At 34.8% G+C, this 24,763-nt stretch overlaps 4 protein-coding genes across 4 annotated transcripts; 2 read left to right on the top strand and 2 right to left on the bottom strand.

Moving 5' to 3' along the window:
• Positions 1–16: 16 nt before the first annotated feature.
• LOC112325568 (uncharacterized) lies at positions 17–912 on the bottom strand. Its single transcript, XM_052448699.1, has one exon. It carries the CDS (start codon positions 640–642, stop codon positions 433–435), a length of 210 nt encoding a protein of 69 aa, XP_052304659.1. The 5' UTR covers positions 643–912; the 3' UTR covers positions 17–432.
• A 973-nt stretch (positions 913–1,885) lies between these two features.
• On the top strand, positions 1,886–2,582 carry LOC18107213 (uncharacterized). The gene has a single exon (XM_006373148.3). It carries the CDS (start codon positions 2,164–2,166, stop codon positions 2,368–2,370), a length of 207 nt encoding a protein of 68 aa, XP_006373210.1. The 5' UTR covers positions 1,886–2,163; the 3' UTR covers positions 2,371–2,582.
• Positions 2,583–4,923: 2,341 nt separating this feature from the next.
• LOC18107212 (uncharacterized) lies at positions 4,924–5,519 on the bottom strand. The gene has a single exon (XM_006373147.3). It carries the CDS (start codon positions 5,321–5,323, stop codon positions 5,111–5,113), a length of 213 nt encoding a protein of 70 aa, XP_006373209.1. The 5' UTR covers positions 5,324–5,519; the 3' UTR covers positions 4,924–5,110.
• Positions 5,520–10,302: 4,783 nt separating this feature from the next.
• LOC18107210 (protein NUCLEAR FUSION DEFECTIVE 4-like) lies at positions 10,303–23,638 on the top strand. The gene is made up of 5 exons (XM_052448256.1): positions 10,303–10,873; positions 12,462–12,622; positions 17,441–17,598; positions 22,143–22,758; positions 22,857–23,638. Exons 1-5 carry the CDS (start codon positions 10,535–10,537, stop codon positions 23,362–23,364), a joined length of 1,782 nt encoding a protein of 593 aa, XP_052304216.1. The 5' UTR covers positions 10,303–10,534; the 3' UTR covers positions 23,365–23,638.
• Positions 23,639–24,763: the final 1,125 nt, after the last annotated feature.

The raw sequence follows: 24,763 nt of genomic DNA, 5'->3' as shown, positions 1-24,763 counted from the left end.
TTTAACAAGAACCCTCGAGCATTTAAACTGTTGCCATAGTCTTTATTGAGCCTTAAGATGCTAATTATGAGCCTTTAAACTTGAAATCTCCGCAACAACAAAACGATAGAGGATTTCTATGTACTGACTAAGATGAATCTTTCACCTTCCATACCTACTACTTAACAGCGGGTCCCACTAATGTGGAAATGACAGCACTGGTCCGCCAATCCAGTACTAAAACATCAGTGCTCCATTTCTCTGATTCAAATTAGCAGCCAAGGTTCTATTAAATCATGATCCACAACTATAAATGACCATCTTTCTTTTCCCACCAAGAAAGAAAGAAAAACAAAATAAAAACGAGAGGGAAAAAATGGGCACAAGCATAAAGAGATCTCCACCATCCAGCAACAACTTTGTCAAACAAGCTTACCAGTACAATATGAGTAATCAGCCAGTATAGATGTGAACATGAACAGCCAAGATGAGAACAGCATAGACAGCGAAAAAGATGAGAGTATGCACAGCTACAGCCATGCCATTCGTCTTCAAACTCCCAAACTCCACTTGTTTGCTGTTACCTGGTAACTGAAACAAAAGACCTGGTGTAAGCAACACAAACAGCACCACCCCTATCAACACTGGCCCCCAGTCTGCCATTTTATGTAGCTCCAAAGGATAAAGAAAAAAAATACAATTATGGGGATTTTCGGTTCTTTTGTAGTTTTTAAGAGAGGAGGTAACTAGGTTAAAAGCTTATCTTGAAGGCGAGGCTATGGCGACAAGGATGGAAGTGAAGAGTTTTTTCTCTCTCTCTATCAAGCTTTCAGTTTGACACTTGGGGTATGGGAACTTGAAGGGAACATTGTGGTCTTTGGTTATAAACCGACGTGCTTCCAAGCCTTTGTTAAATGAGAATCTTGTTGTTTATTAGATGAGAAAAAATAATAATATAATTGATTAAAGAAATAAATATAAAATAAGTTTATTTTAATATAATCTAAAGATAAAATCTTATATTACAAAATGACATCTCTCCTCTCTCTCATTATTTTTGTTTTTTCTTATCTCAATATGAGAATCAAATGCTAGAATTTACAAACTTATCAAGCCCTAAATAACGAGCACAGCTTAGTTAAATAACAAGAAAAACAGTGTGGGTCTTTGGGTTGGTGCACGTCAAACAAGAACGAACGACTGTCTCCTCCTTTATATATATATATATATATATATATATATATATATATATAAAAGATTGGTGGATATTTTTTAGGAGGTAAGGAATCTTCAAAAGAAAAGACCAAGCCCATACCTGTTTATAACTTAAATATAGATAATCAATGGCAATGGAGATTGTATTTTTTTTATTTGGATATCTTTATATATTTTTAAATGGTAAGATTAGTTCAGTTTGTGGATATTCTTTCTAATAAATATATTTTTTAGAGATCAAATTTGTATTCTTATTTTTGTAGGAATATAACATTGAAGATTGTTAATCTCAAAAAAATCTTAAAAGGTTGAATAAAAGCCATCAAAATAGCGATAAAGTAAACAATTTTTGAGGTAATATGCATTAGAAGATAATGAAATGAATTATGTGTGTTTTTTTAACTTTATTATTTTATTTTTAATAGTAATATATTAAAATTATTAAAAAAAACATAAATTTAATGATTTTTAATATCAAACATTCTTTTAAAAACAGCCGAAAGGTTGAAATAATGACCACCTCGGTCGAAGCAAGAGAATGGACCTACACACGCTTTGATTATTCCTCAAGGTAAGCTTCTTTTAGAAAAGCTTGTAACCTAGTGGAATTCTAGTACTGTAATGAACGGTGATGGTGCGGGTAACCATACTGCCACTTGGTCCTGCCATTGATTACAATCAGCCTTGACATCAATAGAAAATGATGCTCTCCCTTATCCAGCAACTAGTTCAAAAAAGCTTACAAAGTGGGTGATTGAAAGGATAATCCATGCCCTAAGTTCATGGGAATCCTATTCCCTAAAGCAAGGACCCCATTGCCCCTCTCGAGGAGCTGCAAGGAGCATGTACATTATTATAGCAACCAAAGCCTTTAACCTTTGCTTAATTCCCCTAGCTCCTCCTACTCTTAAGAGTTGAGGCACCAAGAGCTCAAAAGAAGGAAGGTTGGGAGATTTCTTGACGCTTAGGATGAACGACTGGGCTGCTTCTCTCATAGCTGCTGCTTTGTTTGCGTTCCTGTCACCAGGTTTGGTCTTTCAAATGCCAGGGAAGGAACGACCCCTTGATTTCATGAATATGAAGACGAGTCTAGCTGCCATATTTGTTCATTTGGTTATCTACGGTCTGCTTCTTGTTCTGTTTCTCGTTATTCTTCACGTCCACCTTTATGTCTAGTCTGCCGGCGGTGTTTTAGTTCTCTTTCTGCTCTACTAGGATTATAAAATCAGGTTGCTCTTCTCTTTTTAATTAGCATCATGTCGTGCACCATATGAAATCTGAATTTTGCCAAGGGGTACAGAATCTCTGTGGTTTCTTTTGTTCTTATGCCTGTAGCCATCTCTGCCAGCTCTTTGAATTGAAAAAAAAAGAGAGATTACTTGTGTGCAGGATGGTGTTCAGCATCATGATTATTCTGTAGGAAAGCAAGAGCAGCTTAATTACTGCAAAATTACTATAGTCAAGTCAAGATTACCTTTTCATTAGAAAATGGTGATTGTAGATCTCGACAAAATGGAAGTGGCCAAGAGGGAATTAATTTGACATTTTGAAGCACTTTTTGACTAAGAAAACATGATGCTGAAAACGCACTCTCTGGTTCTCTGCAACCATACCAGTTTGATCTCCATTTAACAGAATCATCAGCTTGATCCTAGAACTGGTAGGTAGGTTATGTGGGGTTTTCTGAATTAGACACAGCACAAATGATATAAAAAAAAAAATTCCAAGAGTCATAAGAATACTATCAGACAATTTAGAGTAGTGAAGGTTTAAGTTAAAATTATCTGAAAATCTGATTTTTTTTTGCTTCAATAGAATTTTTTAAAATTATGTTGTCGCAAATTACAAATCATCAAACTGCTCTATCACGAACCATCAATAAAAAATATCTTAAAACTCTAAAGAGAGAGATTGTTATGCCTTTGAATACTAGCTCTTTTATTGTATTTTCAATTGTACCGTATGTTCTGTAATATTTGTACAACTCTCTCACACACTGTATGCTTTGTAACATACTTCTCTACTTGATCACACCAGTTCTTACTTAAAAAAAATAAGGCATAATATTCTATTTATAAGAAAATCGTAATAATTCTATAAATTAAAAAAAATCAATTTTTCTCTTGAATAATATTACATATATTATTTCAAGATAATTTTAGAAATTTATTCATTTAAGTCCCTACTTGATTTTTCTAAGTCTAGAATTGTAGTCCATTGTATTAATTACATTTTAATCTTCAATTTCTAAAACTTATTTACAATTATGTCACACTTGATTAATCATCTCAATTTAATTAATGAACAATGGTTTTTAATATCTGTAACTCATTAGATTCCTAATAAGTTGGTTCAAATATAAATTATAATCATGATGAAAATAGAATTAAATAAATTAAATAATTTAATTAATATCAATTCAATAATTGATTGATTTATATTTCAAGACCAAGTGCATCATCTAGTATTGTGTTAAGATCCCTTAAATATTAGCAAAGTCATATGTGGTTTGACTTAACCTTTTAGTGATCAATTTCTTTATGTAATCATTATACATTCATCATAAATGTTTTGATTTAGACATTATAATATGAAGTATGTTTATATCAACACTATAGTCATTGATTATTTTAATAAGATTTAAAACTCTTTTTAAATTTAGTTCACCTTGCGCAAGGATTTCACAATTAATATTTATTCGATAACAGTGGAACACTTTTCCTAATTCACATAGAATGATTAATCATCTATTGATCACTTAAATACCTTCATATAGTTCATGATATACTTAATATACATTTACTTGTTTATCACCCTTGATCAGAACAACATGTAGTCAGAATTAAAGCATAATATTATTTGTATAGGATAACTTAGTGATCTCAAGTTTAAGAATCACTTACACAATTGTCATATGAGCATTTTCATAGACACATGTGATCTTTCCGTATACAATTCATGCGGGTCAGTTCAATGTACATGTTATCTAACAAACATCTACATGTTAGTTCTAGCTATTCCACACACCTCAACTTATGAAAACAATTGTTTCCTATCATAAAAAAAAAAATGAGTTAATTTGTTGGAGAGATGACATTGAAAAATATAAAAAAATCAAAGTATTGTTGAATAAATATTGTTTTATGAATGTGTTACAGTGATTTAGTGTTTTTTTTTTTTTTTTTTATGAATGTGTTACAGTGATTTAGTGTTTTGTTAAATATAAACAACACGTGGCATGAAAAAAAATTGGTATGTTCCTATATCGTTTCTAGCCAGGTGATCCTTCAGTCTCTCTCCTTCAGTGTCTCTATCCAATAATCGTGTTTGTGCAAAGATTGCAAATCCTCCAACCCTTTCAATCCACTCTCATTCAAGTTACCCCTAGTCATCTTCATGGTGGCGGAACCAGGAGGGCTGGCAGGGGCTCCGGCTCCGGCTCCGGCTCCTGTAAGGAGTTTTTTTTTCAACTCCTTCAACAATTTATATTTTTAGCCATAAATCTAGAAAATTTTATATTTTAGTTTTCTCTGAGATTTTTTCCCTGATTTAACCCTGACTAAAATTCCTACCCCCTTGCATCTTCAACCTAATTTTCTGCTTCTCTTTCAAGTTTATGAAATCACTATTCACTAGCAACACTTAAAGAGTGACAGGTAACGCTGAACTTGGTGCCTATTGCGAGTATATCCAGGCTCGTCTGTAATTGATTCAGTTAGGAATTCCAACTTGCAATCACAAAGCACACATAGAACTCCATTACATCTTTTCAATGGATTAAGTACAAATATTTGCCACACGAATCAAGTTAAAAGAACATCTACTTAAAACAAAAACCCAAAAAAAAAGAGCAGATTTATTACAACATGTTATAGGCGTCACATCTCTGTGTCAAAAGCAGATCCGCAATCGAGGGCTATGAACCAACATACATGTGGACACCAACAGCAAGCAAGAAGATGCAAATGAGAGCGAAGTAGAGGATGGAGTGAACCAGTATGGAAACTCCGCTAGTCTTGAAGTTGCCAAATTCTATGAATCGGTGATGACCCGGCATCTGAATCAGCAAACCTGGTGTTAAGAGTATAAATAGCACCACCGCCACAAATACCGGCCCCCAATCCGACATCTTCTCCCTTGCTTTCCTTGCCGTGCGAGTCTCTCAATTCGCACTCTGTGAGACGATGGCAATAATCATGGTGAAAATGGTATTATAAAGGCGAGGTATTGCTTTGAGGAGAAGGCACGAGCTGTATTGATGACTAGGAAAAGCGAAGGTTAGAGAATCAAGCTATTCAGATTCACATGTTCTTACCTCATCAAATGCACTACAACTACAAAAATTAGACCTCCACCTAAATCCTCAAATTAAAGCATAAGATTTGTTAGGTCTCAACATTATACACTGAAAAGATAAGCAGACACAAACGCCTTATGTTTGAAATATTAGAAAAAAACTTGTATCAAGAAATAAATAATATTATCTCTAAATAAAAAAGAAAACATGATATTGTAAAGTGCATCTACGACACAAACACCTAATGTTTGAAAATAACTTCTAATCCTACCACAGCGTAGCACAGGTGCATTGAATAGTAAAATACCAAATGTGATTCATGTAGGAAGGGTACTCTCTAGAGGCATCATGATCAAGCTTGGGATTAATAATTTCAAGTTGTAGAACAACCCTCTTCAACTGATGCCGTAATTCATAACTTCATATCTCCATATGCCCACTCGCATTGCCAAATTGACAATGAATCGACCAGGCTGAAAATTATGTAGAGGAAGGGATGTCGTCTCTTGGATGTTATCTGACCATTTCCTGCCGGAAAGAGCAATTATAACTGGGTTTAGTTTCCGTTCCGGCCCAAATGGTGGATATAGTAGCGACTAAGGCACACGGCACAATTTGCAAAACTAGTTAATTGTCTCCAGATCCAAACCAGGCAATAGCCTCAATGGCCCAATCCATATTATTGTGTGCCCGATGACATTCCCTAACATTCAAAATTTCAAAATCAATCAAGGAAAATCATTGGAGAAAACTTGGTTAAACTAGTAGTATTACCTAAGTGTGTGTAGGCCAGGTCCTTTAAAAGTTTTTTTTTATTTTATTTGAGTTTTTACACTCCAAACAAAATTTACTGAATTCACTAAAAAGTTTTTAGTTTTGATATAATTTTTAAATATTATTATGATTTTTTGTTTAAATTTTAATAAATTTATTTTTAATTATTATGTATTTAATCTAAAAATAATAATACTAATAATAAATTGTTTATGGAAATTCGATTTAAAATGGTTGTTTAAAATGCTTGTATTTTGTTAATTTCGTTACTAAAAATTCTGCCGAGATATAAATTTTTTTTATGTTAGAAAAATTTGAGATTCCTATAATAATATAACTTGATGATCATTCTATTTTATATTTGCCAGATCTTTCATGTGTTTATATTTTTTTTTGTTTTAGTTTAATGTGGGTGTCCGGGCCAGTTTACGCGCACCTCGACTAATCCTACAGGCCCTGAAGTTAACGATCATGTAAGTCTCCAGTGATTATTATATAAGTAACTACAGAACTCGAATCTGAGACCACTGAGAGAACATGTATTTACATATATTGAGAGGAATAAGATGGGATGAAGAGTGCTTTTCATTACAGCAGAGATCATTGGCTGATGATAACTTGATGATCCTTATCTGCCACAAAATGATATTTTATCCTTTTGTGCAAGGCTATTAACATGTTTGACATGTTTATGGAGAACCGACAAATCATTCGGCACGAGGACAAGACAGATCTAACTTTACAATGAGTCTCATATCAACTAGCATAATTTGATAAAAAAAAAAAAATTAAGATACAGCAAACAAAATAAAATTATTTAGAAAATAATATATTTTAACTCAATTGTTGTTGAAAAATACAATTTTATTTAGCAACTGCTAATAATAATAATAATAATAATAATAATAATAATAATAATAATAATAATAGCAGTTGTGATATTTTATCATCAATTTTATTTATTAATTATAATCCTAGATTAATGTGTGTGTGTTTTTAAAATTGTTTTTATTTATATGTATTTTTTATATTATTAATGGATAATTTTAAATTTTAAATAATATATTCACATGTTTATCTGTTAATTAACGATTTTAAATCATGCTTATATAAAATAAGTATAAAAATATATAATATGTAAGACAACTTTAAAATCAACATGATAATTAGCTAAAACAATATTGCATTGTAATAATAATAAAAATAACTCTTAACTAAAAGATAACAAATATAATTATACATAATATAATAATACATTTGAGCTTATCTATGTCTTATGCGACTACGAGTGAATTGACTTCCACCTGTCTGTGTGGTTTCATCTTTTAAGACAACATCATCTAAGCTCAATGTTTTTCCTAACAAGTCAAGTGTAGTATGATATATCTTTCAAAATTTTTATTTTTAATTTCAATTGAATCCTTCAATAGTCTAATTAGATAAAATCAAGTTTGGAATTATGGTAAGTATATTAAATTAAAAGTTAGAGGACTAAAATATAAAAAGATAAGAAAAGAATTCTTGATAATTTTTATTTTGGTCCTAAAGCTTTTTCTTTTTTTTTAGTATCTGAGCAAGAAAGAAAAAAAGAGAAACTTACTGGGAAAAAAAGGAGAGTAGAGAAAAAGTTATCAGTTGTCACAATCACAATAACCAAAACGACTAAACTTAGTGTTAAATGGTTTCATTTGACAAAATAAGTTCAATGATAATGATTTTTAGCATTCATATTGCATGCAAAAGTATATTGAGCTCGAGAGAGATTTATTTTATTTTGTGTTTTTGAACTGATTTAGGAGTTTACTGAGTTAAGAGATTGATTTATTGAGGTTCTAGGGTGTTTTTCGGTAAAAATGGATAGACAAATAGATTTTTAGGTATGGATGACAATTTAATCTAAACCCAATGGATACCAACCTGAATAAGTAGATTTTTTGGATAGTTACCTTACCCGATGAGCAATGAATAAGATATAAATATTGTCAAACTCAACCTGAAACCCAACTCGAACTTAACCCAATATACTTATTTGTATTATATAGATATATATGTACAATATTTATATCTTTTTTGAATCCAAAACACACACACAAACACTTCCAATATATATTAGTTGAATAATAAATAATGGTTGGATAATGGATACCCATATGAATATTCAAAACCTGATAAATAAGGTATGAATATTTAAATTTTATACCCCATGGATAATGTGTAGGTTATGGATATAAAAAAAAAACTTGACTCGTGGGTATCATTGTCATCTTTATTCAAAATATTTTATTTTCAAATTATATTGGATTGAAATGGAAGAATTTATTATATGAATAGTATTTGATTAATACCGTTTTAATCTTAATCAAATAAATATTTTAATAATTCATTTGTTTATATTTTTATTTGGTTTAAGTTGTGGGTTCGACAGAATAACTCGAGGTGATATAATTTGATCAAATATATTATCGTCTTGATAATTGAAAAATATTTAATTTCAAATAAATTAAATTTTAGGTTTATAATCGAAATTTTCCCTGTAAATTAAAAAACATTACCAATGCTGCATGTTTTTCTTTACTTAAAAAAAAATCACTCGGAATGAAGCACCAAGTAAGAAGTCTATAACATTTTTGAGAGAATAAACAATATAGAAAAATAATAATTTAATAATACCCACGCCTTAGAATTCTTTCACGTTGTTTTGGGAACTTTATCCGGACGGCGCGCCGTCCGTGTTCATGGGGTAACTCTTCTTAAATATAGAAAAATCAGAGTGTCAATTTCAGGCAATGGATTCAGTTTGCTACCACGTGGCATAGATTCAAGGCAGAACAATCCACAGTTATTACAGGGGAAGCCAAAAATAAGGAACAACCAGCCAATGGTGAAAGGTAAAAAAAAAATAGAAAAGAGAGACGAGGCTATCTTTGTCCTTCCCATGTATTTTTTTATTACCGTTCGTCCGTTCCCCGTCTATTCCGTCTTGCAATGAAGCAAACACGGTTGCGTTTCAACAAATATCCTTGTATAATAGGTTTTGTCATCTAAATTTTACCAAGTGTTACACTTTCACCTCTACCGTTTAAAACATCTCATTTTTAGGCTTAGATTTTTTACATTGTTCCAATCTCAATCCAAGTGTTCTAATCATAGTTTAAACCCGACCCGGCCCGACATGTCGACCCGAGACCTGGCTAACCCGGGACTGAAACCGGGCCGGGTTGAAGAAAAAACATGGAAAAAAAAATTTGGTGTGACCCGACGGGTTGACCTGGTAAGACCCAGTAAAAAACCCGGTTGCAACCTGTTGACTTTTGTTTTTTTACTAAAACGACGTTGTTTTGATTTTTAAAAAAATTGACCCGGGCAACCCGGTCAAAACCCGGAATCCGGGCCTTGGATCAGGCCGGGTCTAAAAACTATGGTTCTAATAGAAAATAAGTAACCATTTTCTATTTTTTTAATTATAAAATATTTTTTCATAAAAATTAGATTTTTGTCTAAATATCTAAAGAAAAAAAATGAAGAAAACCATTGATGCAAGTGATAAATAATTTTGATTGCATAATAAAGAATTATTTATAAAACTTAGAAAAAATAGGAGTTCATTCGTGTATATTTTCAGGTATCTCTTTCTTATCTCTCTCTCTCTCTCTTTTTTATTTATCACATATATAGCTTTTGAAAATTAGCAAAGCTTATTTGGTAAATTTAGTCAAAAGCACAATCATATGTGTTGGTCATAGATGATTTTTTTGATAATAAAAAGTAGATTTTATTTGAATAAAAAGTAAAATTCAATCAAAATCTCACCACTTCCATTTTCTTATATTTCTTTATGGAAGCCTCTCTAATTATTCTTTTATTTTTTTGCAATGGGAAATCTTTATTTCTTAGAATGTTCTAAATCAAGAAGACCCATATTGGGACATTCTAAGATGTAGAGGTCAAAGAAGAACTTGTGCTAAATTAGAAGGACTAAAAGTATTGCTTAAAGTTCGTAGTTTATACATAGAAAAAAAAAAACCAGACAGGGCAGGGCAGCTCTCCATGGTCGGTGACCCCCCAAAAACAGCACATATATCATCGTTATCTATCATTTTCTTTCTTTTTGTACTATAAAATAACCTCAAAAGTACCCTTCTTTTATTAAACAAAAAAAGCTAAAGTCTTGTTAATTTGCAACCCATCCGTTCAATTAATTTCAGCTCCTTTCATTTAGCTAGAAACCACAAAATCGAGAAACAGACTTTTGTTGTTGTTGTTTTAGTGATGATAGGCAAGTTGGCAGATAGATTTTCTGGATTCATCAATAATAGATGGCTAGTTTTTGTGGCTGCAATGTGGATACAATCATGTGCAGGAATTGGTTATTTATTTGGTAGCATATCACCTGTTATAAAGAGCTCATTGAACTACAATCAAAGGCAGCTTGCAAGTTTAGGTGTTGCTAAAGATCTTGGTGGTAGTGTTGGTTTCTTGGCCGGTAGTTTATCAGAAATCTTGCCTTTATGGGGTGCTTTGTTAGTTGGTGCTTTGCAGAATCTTGTTGGATACGGTTGGGTTTGGCTTGTGGTAACAGGCAGAGCTCCTGTTTTGCCATTATGGGCTGTGAGTATCTATTGATCTTTTCACTTTTATTGTGGTTTATCATCTGATTTGGCCTTAAAGTTGATGATTTGGTTGGTCCATTTGTGTTAAATTAGGAACTTTTTTATACTTAATTTAGCTGGAAATGGATCTCCTGCGTTCAATTTCTTCTTCTTCTGTTCGTGCACATAATTTTGACTCGTATGGTGGATTGTTGTGGGTGGGGATTTTGCACGTTTAATCTCTATTGGTTTTTACTTTATCTCTGTTGTTATTGGAAATCCTGTTATCAAAGGAACTGCAAGCCCTTCTTTTCTCCCTGTTGCTTTTAACTTTTTATGTTTCATATGTTCAAATTGGTCTCGCAGAGATTTATGATATTTGATAAAGTTCTGCAACATTGGATCCTTCCTTCCTCTCCCTTCTTTTTGGTTTTGTGTTTTTCTTTTTTGTAATGGCTCATGCATGATAGTGGTCTATAAGATATTAAAGGGTTTAGAATTAAAGTTGAAAATGTTTTTCACTTTTGGTCTTTTTTTACCTTGGTTGTCTGATAAATTTCTGTGATTCTTTCAATAGATCTATCGATCTTTGAATGGACAAAATGACATGTTCTAAGGGAGGATGTTTTGTTTTTTTTACAATTTATGGTGTGATTTTAATGGATTTGGGGGCATATTCTTTTATGCTCTCAACTATCATCTGGAATTTTGATTCGTGGGACCAAATTATGCAAAATGCATATAACCTATAGACCTGGAAACTTGTGCGCGCTGCCAAAATATAAATTTATTGAATCTGTTTAACAGGAAGTATCATGGCATTTGTTGGCGATTAGATGTTGCCAAACAAAACGCAAGTGGTGGTTCAATCAATCATGCTTAGAGGCTGCTAAACTTTTGAAACCAACAGATTACTATCTTTTTTTTTTATTCCCCCTCTCCCAGTCTGAAAGTATCTTTCTTGGGTCTTCTATTTTATGAAATCAATTGCTTTCTTGGAAAACATATATAAACGTGATCTCTATACCTTTTGGAAAAATGTCTTACAGAAATCACAGATTTACTGTAGAATTTGAAGTTGAACTGGCTTCTCCATGTTTTGGACCAGCTTAATGATCATCGCATTAATATGTTAACAGAATATGTGTTTCTGTCATATCTCATTTCTTAGGAAAGGATGGTATGATGATGAGAATTGACATAGAAAGAGGACATGACTGATGATCTAGGAGGAGCTATTTAACATAGAAATCCAAGACAAAATGAAAATGTCATATTGGAAAGAAAAAACGTGAATGCTTTAAATAACACTGAACTTAGTGATTTTGGTTTTGACTGGATTCGCTACGCTTCTAATAGGTGTTTTCGTATTGTATGTGGTTTGAGATAGGAATATATTCTTTGGAATCAGGCTGATACATTCTTGCTGCCACAATCGCTTCTGCTATTCCTGTCTGCCAAAGTAACTTTTGCCTAATGAGTTCTTTCATCTTCTCATGTGCATGCTCTTTTGTCCAAGGATTTATTGAAACTTTACAGTACCTTGCGGGGTTAAGTGGTGCAATTTTGACCCAAATATATATAATCTAATTTGTATCCCTATGTAGATGTGCATTCTTATATTTATAGGGAACAATGGCGAAACCTACATCAACACAGCTGCTCTAGTTTCTTGTGTGCAAAACTTTCCAAAGAGCCGTGGTCCTGTTGTGGGAATACTAAAAGGCTTTGCAGGATTAAATGGTGCAATTTTGACCCAAATATATACAATGATGTTGAAGTTTGCTTCAAGATGCTGCGGTCAAAGATCCTGTTTTTAGTTTATATTTTCTTGCAATAATAATAGCTTGTCCTAGTCATTAGGAATTTGTTATTCTGTTAGTTTGTTAACAGATCATGGCTTTATTTTAGCTTTTTCAGTTGTAATTTGCTTCTATAAATATGTACGAGATTGCTGTCAACAATTAAGCAATTCTGTTTTAATTCATTCTTAATAAAAGAGTGCAGTATGAATATTGTTTTCTCTTCTATTCTCTTGTTTATTTAAACACACTTCAAACACCTCAAACTCCAGCAACTACAAGAAACACTTTTGTCAAATTTCTTGCTAATAAAACAGTAGAAAATAGCCACTGTTCAGATTAATATCTGGAAATCTTATTTACTGTTTCACTTTTTTTAATTCAAACACTTTTAATTGGTATCAGAGCTATCTTTCTGAAGGGACCTGTAATGGAGGTTGAAACAAGTTTTTCTCACATGTCTTCTCCTATTTTTGATAGAGAAAACTATAAACTGTGGGCAGTGAAGATGGAAACCTATCTGGATGCTATGGATCTGTGGGAAGCTGTTGAGGAAGATTATGAAGTGCATCCTCTGCCTAATAATCCAACAGTGGCTCAGATCAAAAACCACAAAGAGAGAAAAACAAGGAAATCAAAAGCAAAAGCATGTCTATTTGCTGCTGTTTCCACAACCATTTTCACCAGAATTATGTCACTTCAATCAGCAAAGGATGTTTGGGATTACTTGAAGAAGGAATACGCAAGAGATGAAAGAATTCGTGGCATGCAAAGTCTCAACTTGATAAGAGAATTTGAACTGCAGAGGATGAAAGATGAAGGATTCTGAGTCCATAAAAGAGTACTCAGATAAATTGCTTGGAATCGTTAACAAGGTAAGGCTGCTAGGTACAAGTTTCTCTGACTCCAGAATTGTAGAGAAAATCCTAGTAACTGTACCTGAGAAATATGAAGCATCCATAACCACCTTGGAGAATACCAAGGATCTATGCAAGATCACCTTGGCAGAATTATTGAATGCCTTACAAGCTCAAGAGCAACGGAGGCTTATGAGGCAAGATCAGATTGCTGAAGGAGCTTTACCAGCTAAGCATCAGGACCACGACAAGGACAAAAGGAAATTCATCAAGAAATTTTAGGCTTCAATCAATGAAGCCACTGCCAGCATCAGAAATCAAGGCAAAGGAAGAAACTCAAATAGAGGCTATCCACCTTGTAAGTATAGTGGTAGAACAGGTCATCCACCATTCAAATGCTGGAAAAGGCCTGATGCAAAATGTAACAAGTGCAATCAGCTTGGACATGAGGCTGTTATATGCAAGAACAAATTTCAGATGAGGGAAGCAGATGCTCAAATTGCTGAGAAAGATGATGAAGATCAGATTTTTGTGGCAACCTGTTTTTCAACCAAGAGCTCCTCAGAATGTTGGCTGATCGACAGTGGTTGTACAAACCACATGACATATGACAAAACCCTTTTCAAAGACTTGCAGTCCACTGAAATCACAAAGGTTCGAATAGGAAATGGTGACTATATTTTAGCAAAGGGAAAAGGAACCATTTCAATTACAACAAACTCAGGTACAAAATCTATTTCAGATGTTCTTTACGTACCTGATATTGATCAAAATTTGCTGAGTGTGGGTCAGCTAATAGAAAAGGGATTCAAAGTTACATTTGAAGATCATTGCTGCCTCATATATGATGCTGCTGGCCAGAAAATTTTACAAGTCAAAATGAAAGGGAAAAGCTTTTCATTTTTTCCAACTGAGGAGGAGCATACAGCCTATTCCACAAATACAAGCATCACTGAAACTTGGCACAAGAGACTTGGGCATTGTCATCTCCAGCGAATGCTGACAATAAAGAAGAATGAAGTGATAAGAGGATTGCCTGCTCTTGCTGATCAAATGCCGAATTGTCATGCTTGCCAATTTGGCAAACAAAGGAGGCTGCCTTTTCCTAAATCTTCCTAGAAGGCATCTCAAAAGCTGCAACTCATTCACACAGATGTAGCAGGACCTCAAAGAACACCATCACTGAAAGGTAGTCTCTACTACATTGTGTTCATTGATGATTTTTCAAGGATGTGCTGGATTTTTTTCTTGAAGTTCAAGTCAGAGGTTGCTGGAATCTTCTGGAAATTCAAGAAGATGGTGGAAAATCAGAGTGGCTGCAAGATTCAAAGCATAAGATCAAATAATGGGAAGGAGTATACTTCAGCAACATTTATTCTATTATGTGGAGAAGCTGGAATTGAACATCAGCTCACAGCTCCTTACACTCCAGAGCAAAATGGGGTCAGTGAAAGGAGAAATAGATATGTAATGGAGATGGCTAGGTGTATGTTGCATGACAAGGAGTTGCCTAAAGAATTCTGGGTAGAGGCAGCAAATACAACAGTCTTTCTTCAAAATCGACTTCCAGCCAAGTTTTTGAATGAAAGAACACCATTTGAAGTCTGGTATGGATATAAACCTTAACTTAACTTTCTTAAAGTATTTGGCAGTGTGTGTTTTGTCCACATTCCTCAGGTCAAGTGTGACAAGCTTGATAAGAAAGCACTTCCAGGCATATTTGTGGGATACAACTTAGTCTCCAAAGCATACAAAGTGTATCATCCACAAACAAAAAAGATATCAATTACAAGGGATGTACACTTCAATGAAGATGAGCAATGGGACTGGAAGAACCTTCAACAGAGCACTCCTTCTGAAGATCAAATAGCTCCTCAGTAGCAGAATGAACTAGAAGATGATCCTTCAGTTAGAGGCACAAGGCTGCTGTCAGACATCTATCAAAGATACAACATTGCATTTTATGAACCTGCTGGATATGAAGAGGCACTCAAAGACAGCAAATGGAAGAAGGCCATGGAGGAGGAGCTGTCAATGATTCAGAGAAACAATACCTGGACATTAGTTGACAGACCTGAAGGCGGAAAAGTTATAGGAGTGAAGTGGATATATCGAACGAAGCTGAATGCAGATAACTCCATCAACAAACACAAGGCCATGCTTGTTGTTAAAGGGTATGCTCAGATTTTTGGTGTTGATTATTCTGACACGTTTGCACCTGTTGCTAGACTGGACACAATCAGATTGCTGCTAACAATCTCAGCACAGAAGGGCTGGAAAGTGTTTCAGTTAGATGTAAAATCAGCCTTCTTAAATGAAGTTTTACAAGAAGAAATATATGTGGAGCAGCCTGATGGATTTGTGATTCAAGGAGCAGAGGATAAGGTCTACCTTTTGCAAAAGGCTCTCTATGGGTTGAAGCAAGCTCCTAGAGCTTGGTACAACCAGATTGATGAGCATTTGCTAAATTTAGGCTTTGTAAAAAGCTTATCTGAGGCCACTCTGTATGTCAAACTGAAAGACAATGATGTTCTTATAGTGTCCCTTTATGTTGATGACCTTTTGGTGATAGGAAGTAATGAATCGCTGGTTGAAGAATTCAAACAAGAAATGATGAATGTGTTTGAAATGACCGATCTTGGTCTTATGACTTATTTTCTTGGAATGGAGGTCAAGCAAAGTCAAAATGAAGTCTTCATCTGCCAGAAGAAATATGCAAAGGAAATATTGAAGAAATTTCAGATGGAAGAGTGCAAAGCAACCAGCACACCAATGAACCAAAAGGAAAAGCTAAGCAAGAATGATGGGGCAGATAAAGTTGATGAAGGATACTTTAGAAGCATGATTGGATGCTTAATGTATCTTACAACAACAAGGCCTGATATTTTGTTTGTTGTAAGTCTCTTATCTCGTTTTATGCATGATGCTAGTGAATTACATTTAAGAGCAACAAAGTGAATATTGAGGTATGTTAAAGGGACTGTCAGCTACGGGGTCAAATTTGAGAAGTGTCAAAGCTTCAAGTTGTATGGATTTTCAGATAGTGACTGGGCTGGTTCCCTTGATGATATGAGAAGCACTTCAGGATATTGTTTTAATCTTGGTTCTGGAGTTTTCTCTTGGTGTTCAAAGAAGCAGGAGATTGTAGCACAATCCACGGCTGAAGCAGAATTCATTGCAGCCACAGCAGCAGTAAACCAGGCTTTATGGCTTAAAAAAATCTTAAGTGATTTGTCAATGGAGGAAAGAGAACCAACAGAGATTTCAGTAGACAATCAAGCTGCTATTGCAATCTCTCATAATCCAGTATTTCATGGGAAGACTAAGCACTTCAACATCAAGCTTTATTTTTTACGGGAGGTGCAGAAAAATGGTGATATTAAGTTAATTTATTGCAAGTCTGAAGATCAACTTGGTGACTTATTTACCAAACCACTTCCAGTAAGTAGGTTTGAGTATCTAAGGAAAATGTTAGGAGTTTGCACTTCTTAAAGCAAGGAGGAGTGTTGAAGTTTGCTTCAAGATGCTGCGGTCAAAGATCCTGTTTTTAGTTTATATTTTCCTGCAATAATAATAGCTTGTCCTAGTCATTAGGAATTTGTTAATCTGTTAGTTTGTTAACAGATCATGGCTTTATTTTAGCTTTTTCAGTTGTAATTTGCTTCTATAAATATGTACGAGATTGCTGTCAACAATTAAGCAATTCTGTTTTAATTTATTCTTAATAAAAGAGTGCAGTATCAATATTGTTTTCTCTTCTATTCTCTTGTTTATTCAAACACACTTCAAACACCTCAAACTCCAGCAACTACAAGAAACACTTTTGTCAGATTTCTTGCTAATGAAACAATAGAAAACAGCCACTGTTCAGATTAATATCTGGAAATCTTATTTATTGTTTCACTTTTTTTAATTCAAACACTTTCAAATGATACATTCCCCTGATCATGCATCTCTCATTTTTATGGTTGCAGTTGGGCCTGCAATGGTAGTCATTGCTTTAATGTTCATTGTCAGACCTGTTGGAGGTAACAGACAAGTTCGACCATCAGATGGAACAAGTTTTACATTTGTATATAATGTCTGTGTTGTATATATTGAAGAGAAAACAAAGCTTTGCTGTTGTAGTTGCAGCAGAACATACTTCTTTATTGATTTTCAATACGATTATTTATACAATAAGAAAAAACAGAATTGCAAGATATTCTCCTAGGATATCTGATTTTCTGTTACATGGAATAAAAATAGCCATTAGACTAGCAACAAGAAACAAACTCTAATACTGTAAACAAACTTAGATTCTGCTGAGATTTTATTTTGCTTCTAGAGTCATTCTTGGTCAACAATTCTCCTCCTTGACTCTGAAGCTGCAAACTCCTAACTTCTGTCTCAAATACTCAAACTTGAGCTTAGGAAGTGCTTTTGTTAAAATGTCTGCATGTTGTTCCTCTGTTTTGCAATAGAGCAGCTTTACTTCTCCTTCTTGTTGAACTTCTCTTAGAAAGAAAAATTTAATCTTGAAATGTTTTGTTCTGCCATGAAATACTGGATTATTTGAGATCAATATTGCAGCTTGGTTGTCCACAAACAGTTGTGTGCTTTCATTTTGCTTCAGATTCAAATCTGCCAATAGTTTCCTGATCCAAACTGTTTGGTTTGCAGAGGCAGTGGCAACAATGTATTCAGCTTCTGCTGTAGATTGAGCAACAATTTCTTGTTTCATTGAGCTCCATGAAAAAAAACCTGAACCAAAGCTAAAGCAATAACCAGAGGTGCTTCTCATGTCATCAATGTTTCCTGCCCAGTCACTGTCAGAGTAGCCATGAAGATTGAATTTTCCAACTTGACTGAATTTGATCCCATAATCAGCTGTGCCTTTTATGTATCTGAGGATTCTCTTTGCTGCTTTAAAATGAATTTCACTTGCACAATGCATAAATCTAGATAATAGACTTACAGCATGCATGATGTCTGGTCTGGTTGCTGTCAAATACATTAGACAACCTATTAGGCTTCTGTATAGCTTTTCATCCACTTTTCCAGCTCCATCTTCCTTGCAGAACCTCTCCTTTTGATTCATTGGTGTTGTAGTTGGCTTGCATTGTTCCATATTGAACTTCTTGAGAATTTCCTTTGCATATTTGTGCTGACACAGAAATATTTTATTTTGTTTTTGAAATATTTGCATGCCAAGAAAGAATGTCATCCCTCAAAGGTCTGTCATTTCAAAAACAGACTTCATCTCTTCTTTGAACTTGTCAATTTGCTCTCTACAGCTTCCTGTTATTAGCAAATCGTCAACATAAAGAGATACAACAAGTATCTGTCCTTCAGCTCCTTTTACATAAAGAGTAGATTCACTTAGACTTCTTGTAAAGCCTAAGTTTTGCAAGTAAGCATCAATCCTGCTGTACCAGCTTCTTGGAGCCTGCTTTAAGCCGTATAAGGCTTTTTTTAGTTGATATACCTGATTCTCTTGTCCTGCAACAGAAAAACCTTCAGGTTGTTCAACAAAGATTTCTTCCTCCAAGTAACCATTCAAAAAAGTTGACTTTACATCCATTTGATGTAAAGTCCAGCCTTTTTATGCAGCAAGTGCCAACAGCATCCTTATTGTATCCATCCTTGCAACTGGAGCGAATGTTTCAGAAAAATCCACCCCAAACATCTGAGCATATCCCTTGACAACCAGCCTTGCCTTGTATTTATTCACAGAACCATCAGAATTCAATTTGGTTCTAAAAATCCATTTGACTCCTATGGCTTTTTGTGTTGAGGTCTGTCCACTAATTCCCACATTTGATTCTTTTCAATCATCTTTAGCTCCTCCTTCATTGCATCTAACCATTTCTGATCAGTTGCAGCTTCTTCATAATTTGCAGGTTCTATTGCAGCAACATTGCATCTTTGATAGATGTCAGCAAGAGTTCTGGTTCCTCTCACAGGTACATCATCTATTTCATTCTTCTGATTTTGATCTTCAATCTGCTTTTCATCTTTCCAATCCCAGCTGTCAGATTCAAAAAACTGAACATCCCTGCTGATGATTATTTTGTTTCTTTGAGGTATGTAGATTCTGTAGGCTTTTGCAACAGCACTGTAGCCTACAAAAATCCCAGCTTCAGCCTTCTTGTCCAGCTTGTCTCTCTTATTTTGAGGAATATAAGAGAAACATACACAACCAAATATCTTCAGATTAATTAGCTTTGGTTTGTAGCCAAACCAGGCTTCAAACGGAGTCCCTGTCTGCAGGGCTTTTGTTGGCAATCTATTCAACAAGAATACTGATGTATTAGCTGCCTCAACCCAGAATTTCTTAGGCAGTCCTTTATCATGTAGCAAACATCTCGTCATCTCCATCACTGTTCTGTTTTTTCTTTCCACAACACCATTTTGTTGTGGAGAATATGGTGATGTTAGTTGGTGTTCAATGCCTGCATCTTCACAAAATCTGTTAAATTTTTCAGAAGTGTATTCAGTTCCATTATCGGATCTGATTACCTGAATTTTGCAGTTGCTTTGAGTTTCAATCCATGCTTTGAACTTTCCAAATATGTTGGCAACTTCAGCTTTGAATTTCATAAAGTAAATCCAACACATTCTGGAATAATCATCAATAAAGGCAACATAGTACTTACTGCCATTTAGATATGATGTGTTCATTGGTCCTCCAACATCTGTGTGAATTAGTTGCAACTTTTGTGTAGCTCTCCAGGCTTTGCTTTGTTGAAATGGAAGTCTTGACAGCTTTCCATATTGACAGGCAGCACATGTTGGAAGATCTTTTTCTAATTTGGGCAAGCCTTTCACCATGTTGTTCTTTTCCATGCAAAATAATTCTTCATAACGATAATGCCCCATTCTCTTGTGCCAAAGCAATGAATTATTGACTTCCTTGTGTACAACAACCTGCTCTTCTTTAAAATCCAACACAAAACTTTTTCCTTTCATTTGAATAGTGAACACTTCTATGCCCTCAGCATCTTCAATCACACAACTTTTATCTTCAAACAGCACTTTATAACCTTTGTCCAGCAACTGGGAAACACTTAACAAGTTTTGATTAATTTTAGGAACATACAGCGCATCTGAAATTAATTTAAAACCTGAGTGTGTTTCAATGGCTAATGTTCCTTTGCCTTCTACTTTCAAGTGAGTTCCATTTACAATCTTGACTTTGGAAGTAATATTTCTATCAAGCTCTGTGAAGAGCTTTCCATCATGAGTCATATGATTTGTACAGCCGCTGTCGATGAGCCAATTTTCTATGAATTTATTTATGGCTAAACATGATACCACAAACAAATGCTCCTCCTGATGTTGATCATCGACAACTTTGGCTTCAATTTGTTGTTTTTAAGTCTTGCATATCTTTTCCATGTGCCCTAACTGACCACACTTAACAACGTGCATTAGGACTCCACCAGCATTTATTCTGAGGATGATTGTTTTTTTTGCAGTGAGGGCAGGGAGGAAAGCTTTGAATGTTGCTGGTTTTATTGTTTCTGGTGTTGAATGCAGAGCCTCCAAACTTGTTGTTCTGTTTTTTTCTGTTCTTACCATCATGGTTGTTTTGAGATTTGACAAAGAATGCACCCTCTACAGTTCTTTCTTGCCTCATCAGCCTCCTTTGCTCTTGTGCTTGTAGTGCATTCAACAACTCTGCCAAGGTAATGCTTGACAGATCTTTAGAATTTTCTAAAGATGAGATTGTTGTCTCAAACTTCTCTGGAATTGTTACTAGAATTTTTTGAACAATTCTAGAATCAGAAAAATCAGTGCCAAGAAGTCTTACATTGTTAACAATGTTGAGAAGTTTGTTAGAATATTCCTTGATTGTTTCTGATTCTTTCATCTTTTGTAACTCAAACTCTCGGATTAAGTTTAGCACCTGCATCCCTTTGATTCTCTCATTTCCTTCGTATTCACCTTTCAGAAAATCCCAGATTTCCTTTGTTGTTTTGAGAGTCATTATTCTGTAAAAAATGGTGGGTGAGACTGCTGCAAACAGAGTTGCTTTTGCTTTCGATGTTCTCTGCTTCTTCTCTCTGTGATTTTTGATTTGTGCAACTGTTGGATTGTCTGACAAAGTTGGCACTTCATATACTTGTTCAACTGCTTTCCATAGATCATTAGCATCAAGATAGGCTTCCATTCTAACAGCCCATACTTGATAATTGATCCCATCAAATACTGGAGGTGCAATTGCAGTAAATGGCATTTCTGAGTTCATATTGGTTGTGTTGTGTTTAGATGAAAAGTATTTGAAGGTTGTGTTTAGGCTCTCTCAATCTCACAGGTGTTTGAAGGTTGTGTTTAGGATCTCTCAATCTCACAAGTCCCTCAAGAAAATCAGCTCTTATACTAATTTGTTGTATATATTGAAGAGAAAACAAAGCTTTGCTGTTGTAGTTGCAGCAGAACATACTTCTTTATTGATTTTCAATACAATTTTTATACAATAAGAAAAAATAGAATTGCAAAATATTCTCCTAGGATATCTGATTTTCTATTACATGGAATAAAAATAGCCATTAGACTAGCAACAAGAAACAAACTCTAATACTGTAAATAAACTTAGATTCTGCTGAGATTTTATTTTGCTTATAAAGTCATTCTTGGTCAACAGTCTGCCTTCTACTAGCTGTATACTTGATGGGGGTTATGCTTCTTGAAGATCTAGTTGATTTGAGTCGCATCGTGGTTGTAATTTTTACAATAGTTTTGTTTGTCCTCCTTTTGATTCCTGTTGTGATTCCTGTGTCATTGAGTTTTTTTCTTGATCCAAGAGGTCCAGCAGAAGAGCCCCTTCTACCCGAGCCACCGAAACAAGAACCTGGCAAATCTGGGCAGGAGACCCCTGAGTTAATATTCAGCGAGGTTGAAGATGAAAAACCCAAGGAAGTAGATTTGTTACCAGCATCAGAGAGACAAAAACGGATTGCACAACTGCAAGCAAAACTGTTCCAAGCAGCTGCAGAAGGAGCAGTGAGGGTTAAGAGGAGGAGAGGTCCACACAGGGGTGAGGATTTCACCTTGATGCAAGCATTGATCAAGGCAGACTTTTGGCTTATCTTTTTCTCACTTCTATTGGGATCTGGTTCTGGACTGACAGTGATTGATAACCTTGGTCAGATGAGTCAGTCTCTAGGGTATGATAATACACATATATTTGTGTCTATGATGAGCATTTGGAACTTCCTTGGCCGTGTTGGTGGGGGTTACTTCTCTGAGATTATTGTCAGGTAAAAACTAATTTCGTATTCTCCTAAATGCTGGATGGATTTTAATGCAGATTTTGATCTTGACTCATTCTTATCCCTTGTCTAACTACTATCACCAGGGACTATGCTTATCCAAGGCCAGTGGCAATGGCCATTGCTCAACTTGTTATGGCAGTTGGGCATGTCTTCTTTGCGTTTGGATGGCCCGGGGCGATGTATATTGGTACCCTGTTGATTGGACTCGGCTATGGAGCTCATTGGGCAATTGTGCCAGCTGCTGCCTCCGAGTTGTTTGGTTTGAAAAAATTCGGGGCTTTGTACAATTTCCTCACTCTGGCAAATCCGGCAGGTTCACTTGTCTTTTCTGGTCTAATTGCAAGCAGCATATATGACCGTGAAGCTGAAAGGCAAGCTCATGGAAACAATTACCACATTCACAATGGAGGGTCATTTTTTTCAGGCATGTTGGTTCTGAATGAACCTTCAAAGTGTGAAGGTTCCATATGCTACTTCCTTACTTCTATGATCATGTCAGGATTTTGCGTTGTTGCTGTTGTCTTGAGCATGATTCTTGTGCATCGGACTAAGATTGTCTACGCAAACCTCTATGGAAAATCACGCAGTTGACTTCCATTTTATGATAGTGTTTGTGTATTCAGACCAAAGGTTTTGATGGATTTATTCGTGTTTGTGGCAACACGTTGCCAGAGAGCTGGCAGAGTCGAGCATACTACAGGAAACTCTCAAGTAAAAGTACTATAACATTTCTAATGGATTTTATGTTATTTTCTCTGATTTACCAATTGACCCATGAACTCTTGTAGTTCAACTAGATCTGGATAAAACATTCCGCTTGTACAGTCAAATCCTTGAAGCTATACCAGTGTTAATGTGCCTGTTACGACTGTTGTTTCAACTCTTAATCTCTGAAAGCACAAGGCACATTAGATCACACAAACTATAGTATCTAAATACTATAGTCGCGCGTCATATATCACTACACTTAGAATATCAAGGACGTGACAACCTTCTTGTTGAATTGAAAATGTTGGCAAAGCTTACACACACACAGACACACACACACACACACACACACACACACACACACGTGATTTCAAGGACAAGACAACCTTGTTGTTGAAAATTGTAAGGGAATTAGAAATGAAAACGTTGGCAAAGGTTATACACGCACGGCGTGATTTTTTACAATGTCAAATGTTCTACGTGATCCTCGAATTCTAAAATAATTGTTTTATATTAAAAAACTTCCACTTAAAAACGATGTATTATATTCAACTCCATGTATAATTTCCTTGTATGCATTAAATTCGATATATATGATACCTTTGCCACATCACCAAAGAACTAGTCTTTGGTTGATGCATCTCGTGTGTCAAGTTCTTCTATTGATATGGTTGCTGGTTTGTCATCTTCTAAATTTAACGTGCCAAGTCCCTTAAATCTAGCATGCCAAATCTCTTTATGCTCACCTAGTCAAACATCTAGCTTGCTTGCTAGGTAACACTGATATTTTATTGTAATAGTAAGATTCTTGAGTATTTCAAATAAATTTACGCAATAAAAATAATAAATTTAATCTTTTTAGAGTTTTAAGGATTCTATTAGACATATCTAGGGGTGAGCATTTCCAGTTCGGTCCGGTTTTGGGCCAAAATAATTAACCAAACCGAAATTATTTTTTTCAAGTTTTTGAACCGAACCGAACCGAAAACCGGTTCGAACTGACCATATTTGGTTCGGTTCGGTTTTTTTCCCTTCCAAACCAATTTAAATCGAAATTATTTCAATTGAGCTTTTATTCTGAGTTTTTTCACTGACCATATTTTTTTAGGAATTCTATCTTCGTCTTGTTCTTAATTTTACAGATCTGTGCTTATTTTCTGAGAAATCTTGGCTTTCTCAACATGGTTTTTTCTTAAAATGGTTGGGCATGTATGACAAAACAAAAGGAAAGAACAGAGTGCCAAACTTGATTTTGAAAAAAAAAATAGTTTATATCGATCCT

Source organism: Populus trichocarpa, chromosome 17 (genome assembly GCF_000002775.5).
Source record: "Populus trichocarpa isolate Nisqually-1 chromosome 17, P.trichocarpa_v4.1, whole genome shotgun sequence".
In the NCBI taxonomy this organism is placed as follows: domain Eukaryota; kingdom Viridiplantae; phylum Streptophyta; class Magnoliopsida; order Malpighiales; family Salicaceae; genus Populus; species Populus trichocarpa.
Note: the sequence above shows the minus strand (reverse complement) of the source record. Positions and strands in the feature narration are given on the sequence as shown.

Excerpts from the sequence above, each read along its gene's own strand:
- LOC18107210 (XM_052448256.1), top strand. The coding sequence starts at position 10,535 with ATGATAGGCAAGTTGGCAGATAGATTTTCTGGATTCATCAATAATAGA. Across the intron at positions 10,874-12,461 it reads CTGTTTTGCCATTATGGGCT|ATGTGCATTCTTATATTTAT; the intron begins GTGAGTATCTAT and ends ATCCCTATGTAG. Across the intron at positions 22,759-22,856 it reads TTCTCTGAGATTATTGTCAG|GGACTATGCTTATCCAAGGC; the intron begins GTAAAAACTAAT and ends TACTATCACCAG.
- LOC112325568 (XM_052448699.1), bottom strand. The coding sequence starts at position 642 with ATGGCAGACTGGGGGCCAGTGTTGATAGGGGTGGTGCTGTTTGTGTTG.
- LOC18107212 (XM_006373147.3), bottom strand. The coding sequence starts at position 5,323 with ATGTCGGATTGGGGGCCGGTATTTGTGGCGGTGGTGCTATTTATACTC.
- LOC18107213 (XM_006373148.3), top strand. The coding sequence starts at position 2,164 with ATGAACGACTGGGCTGCTTCTCTCATAGCTGCTGCTTTGTTTGCGTTC.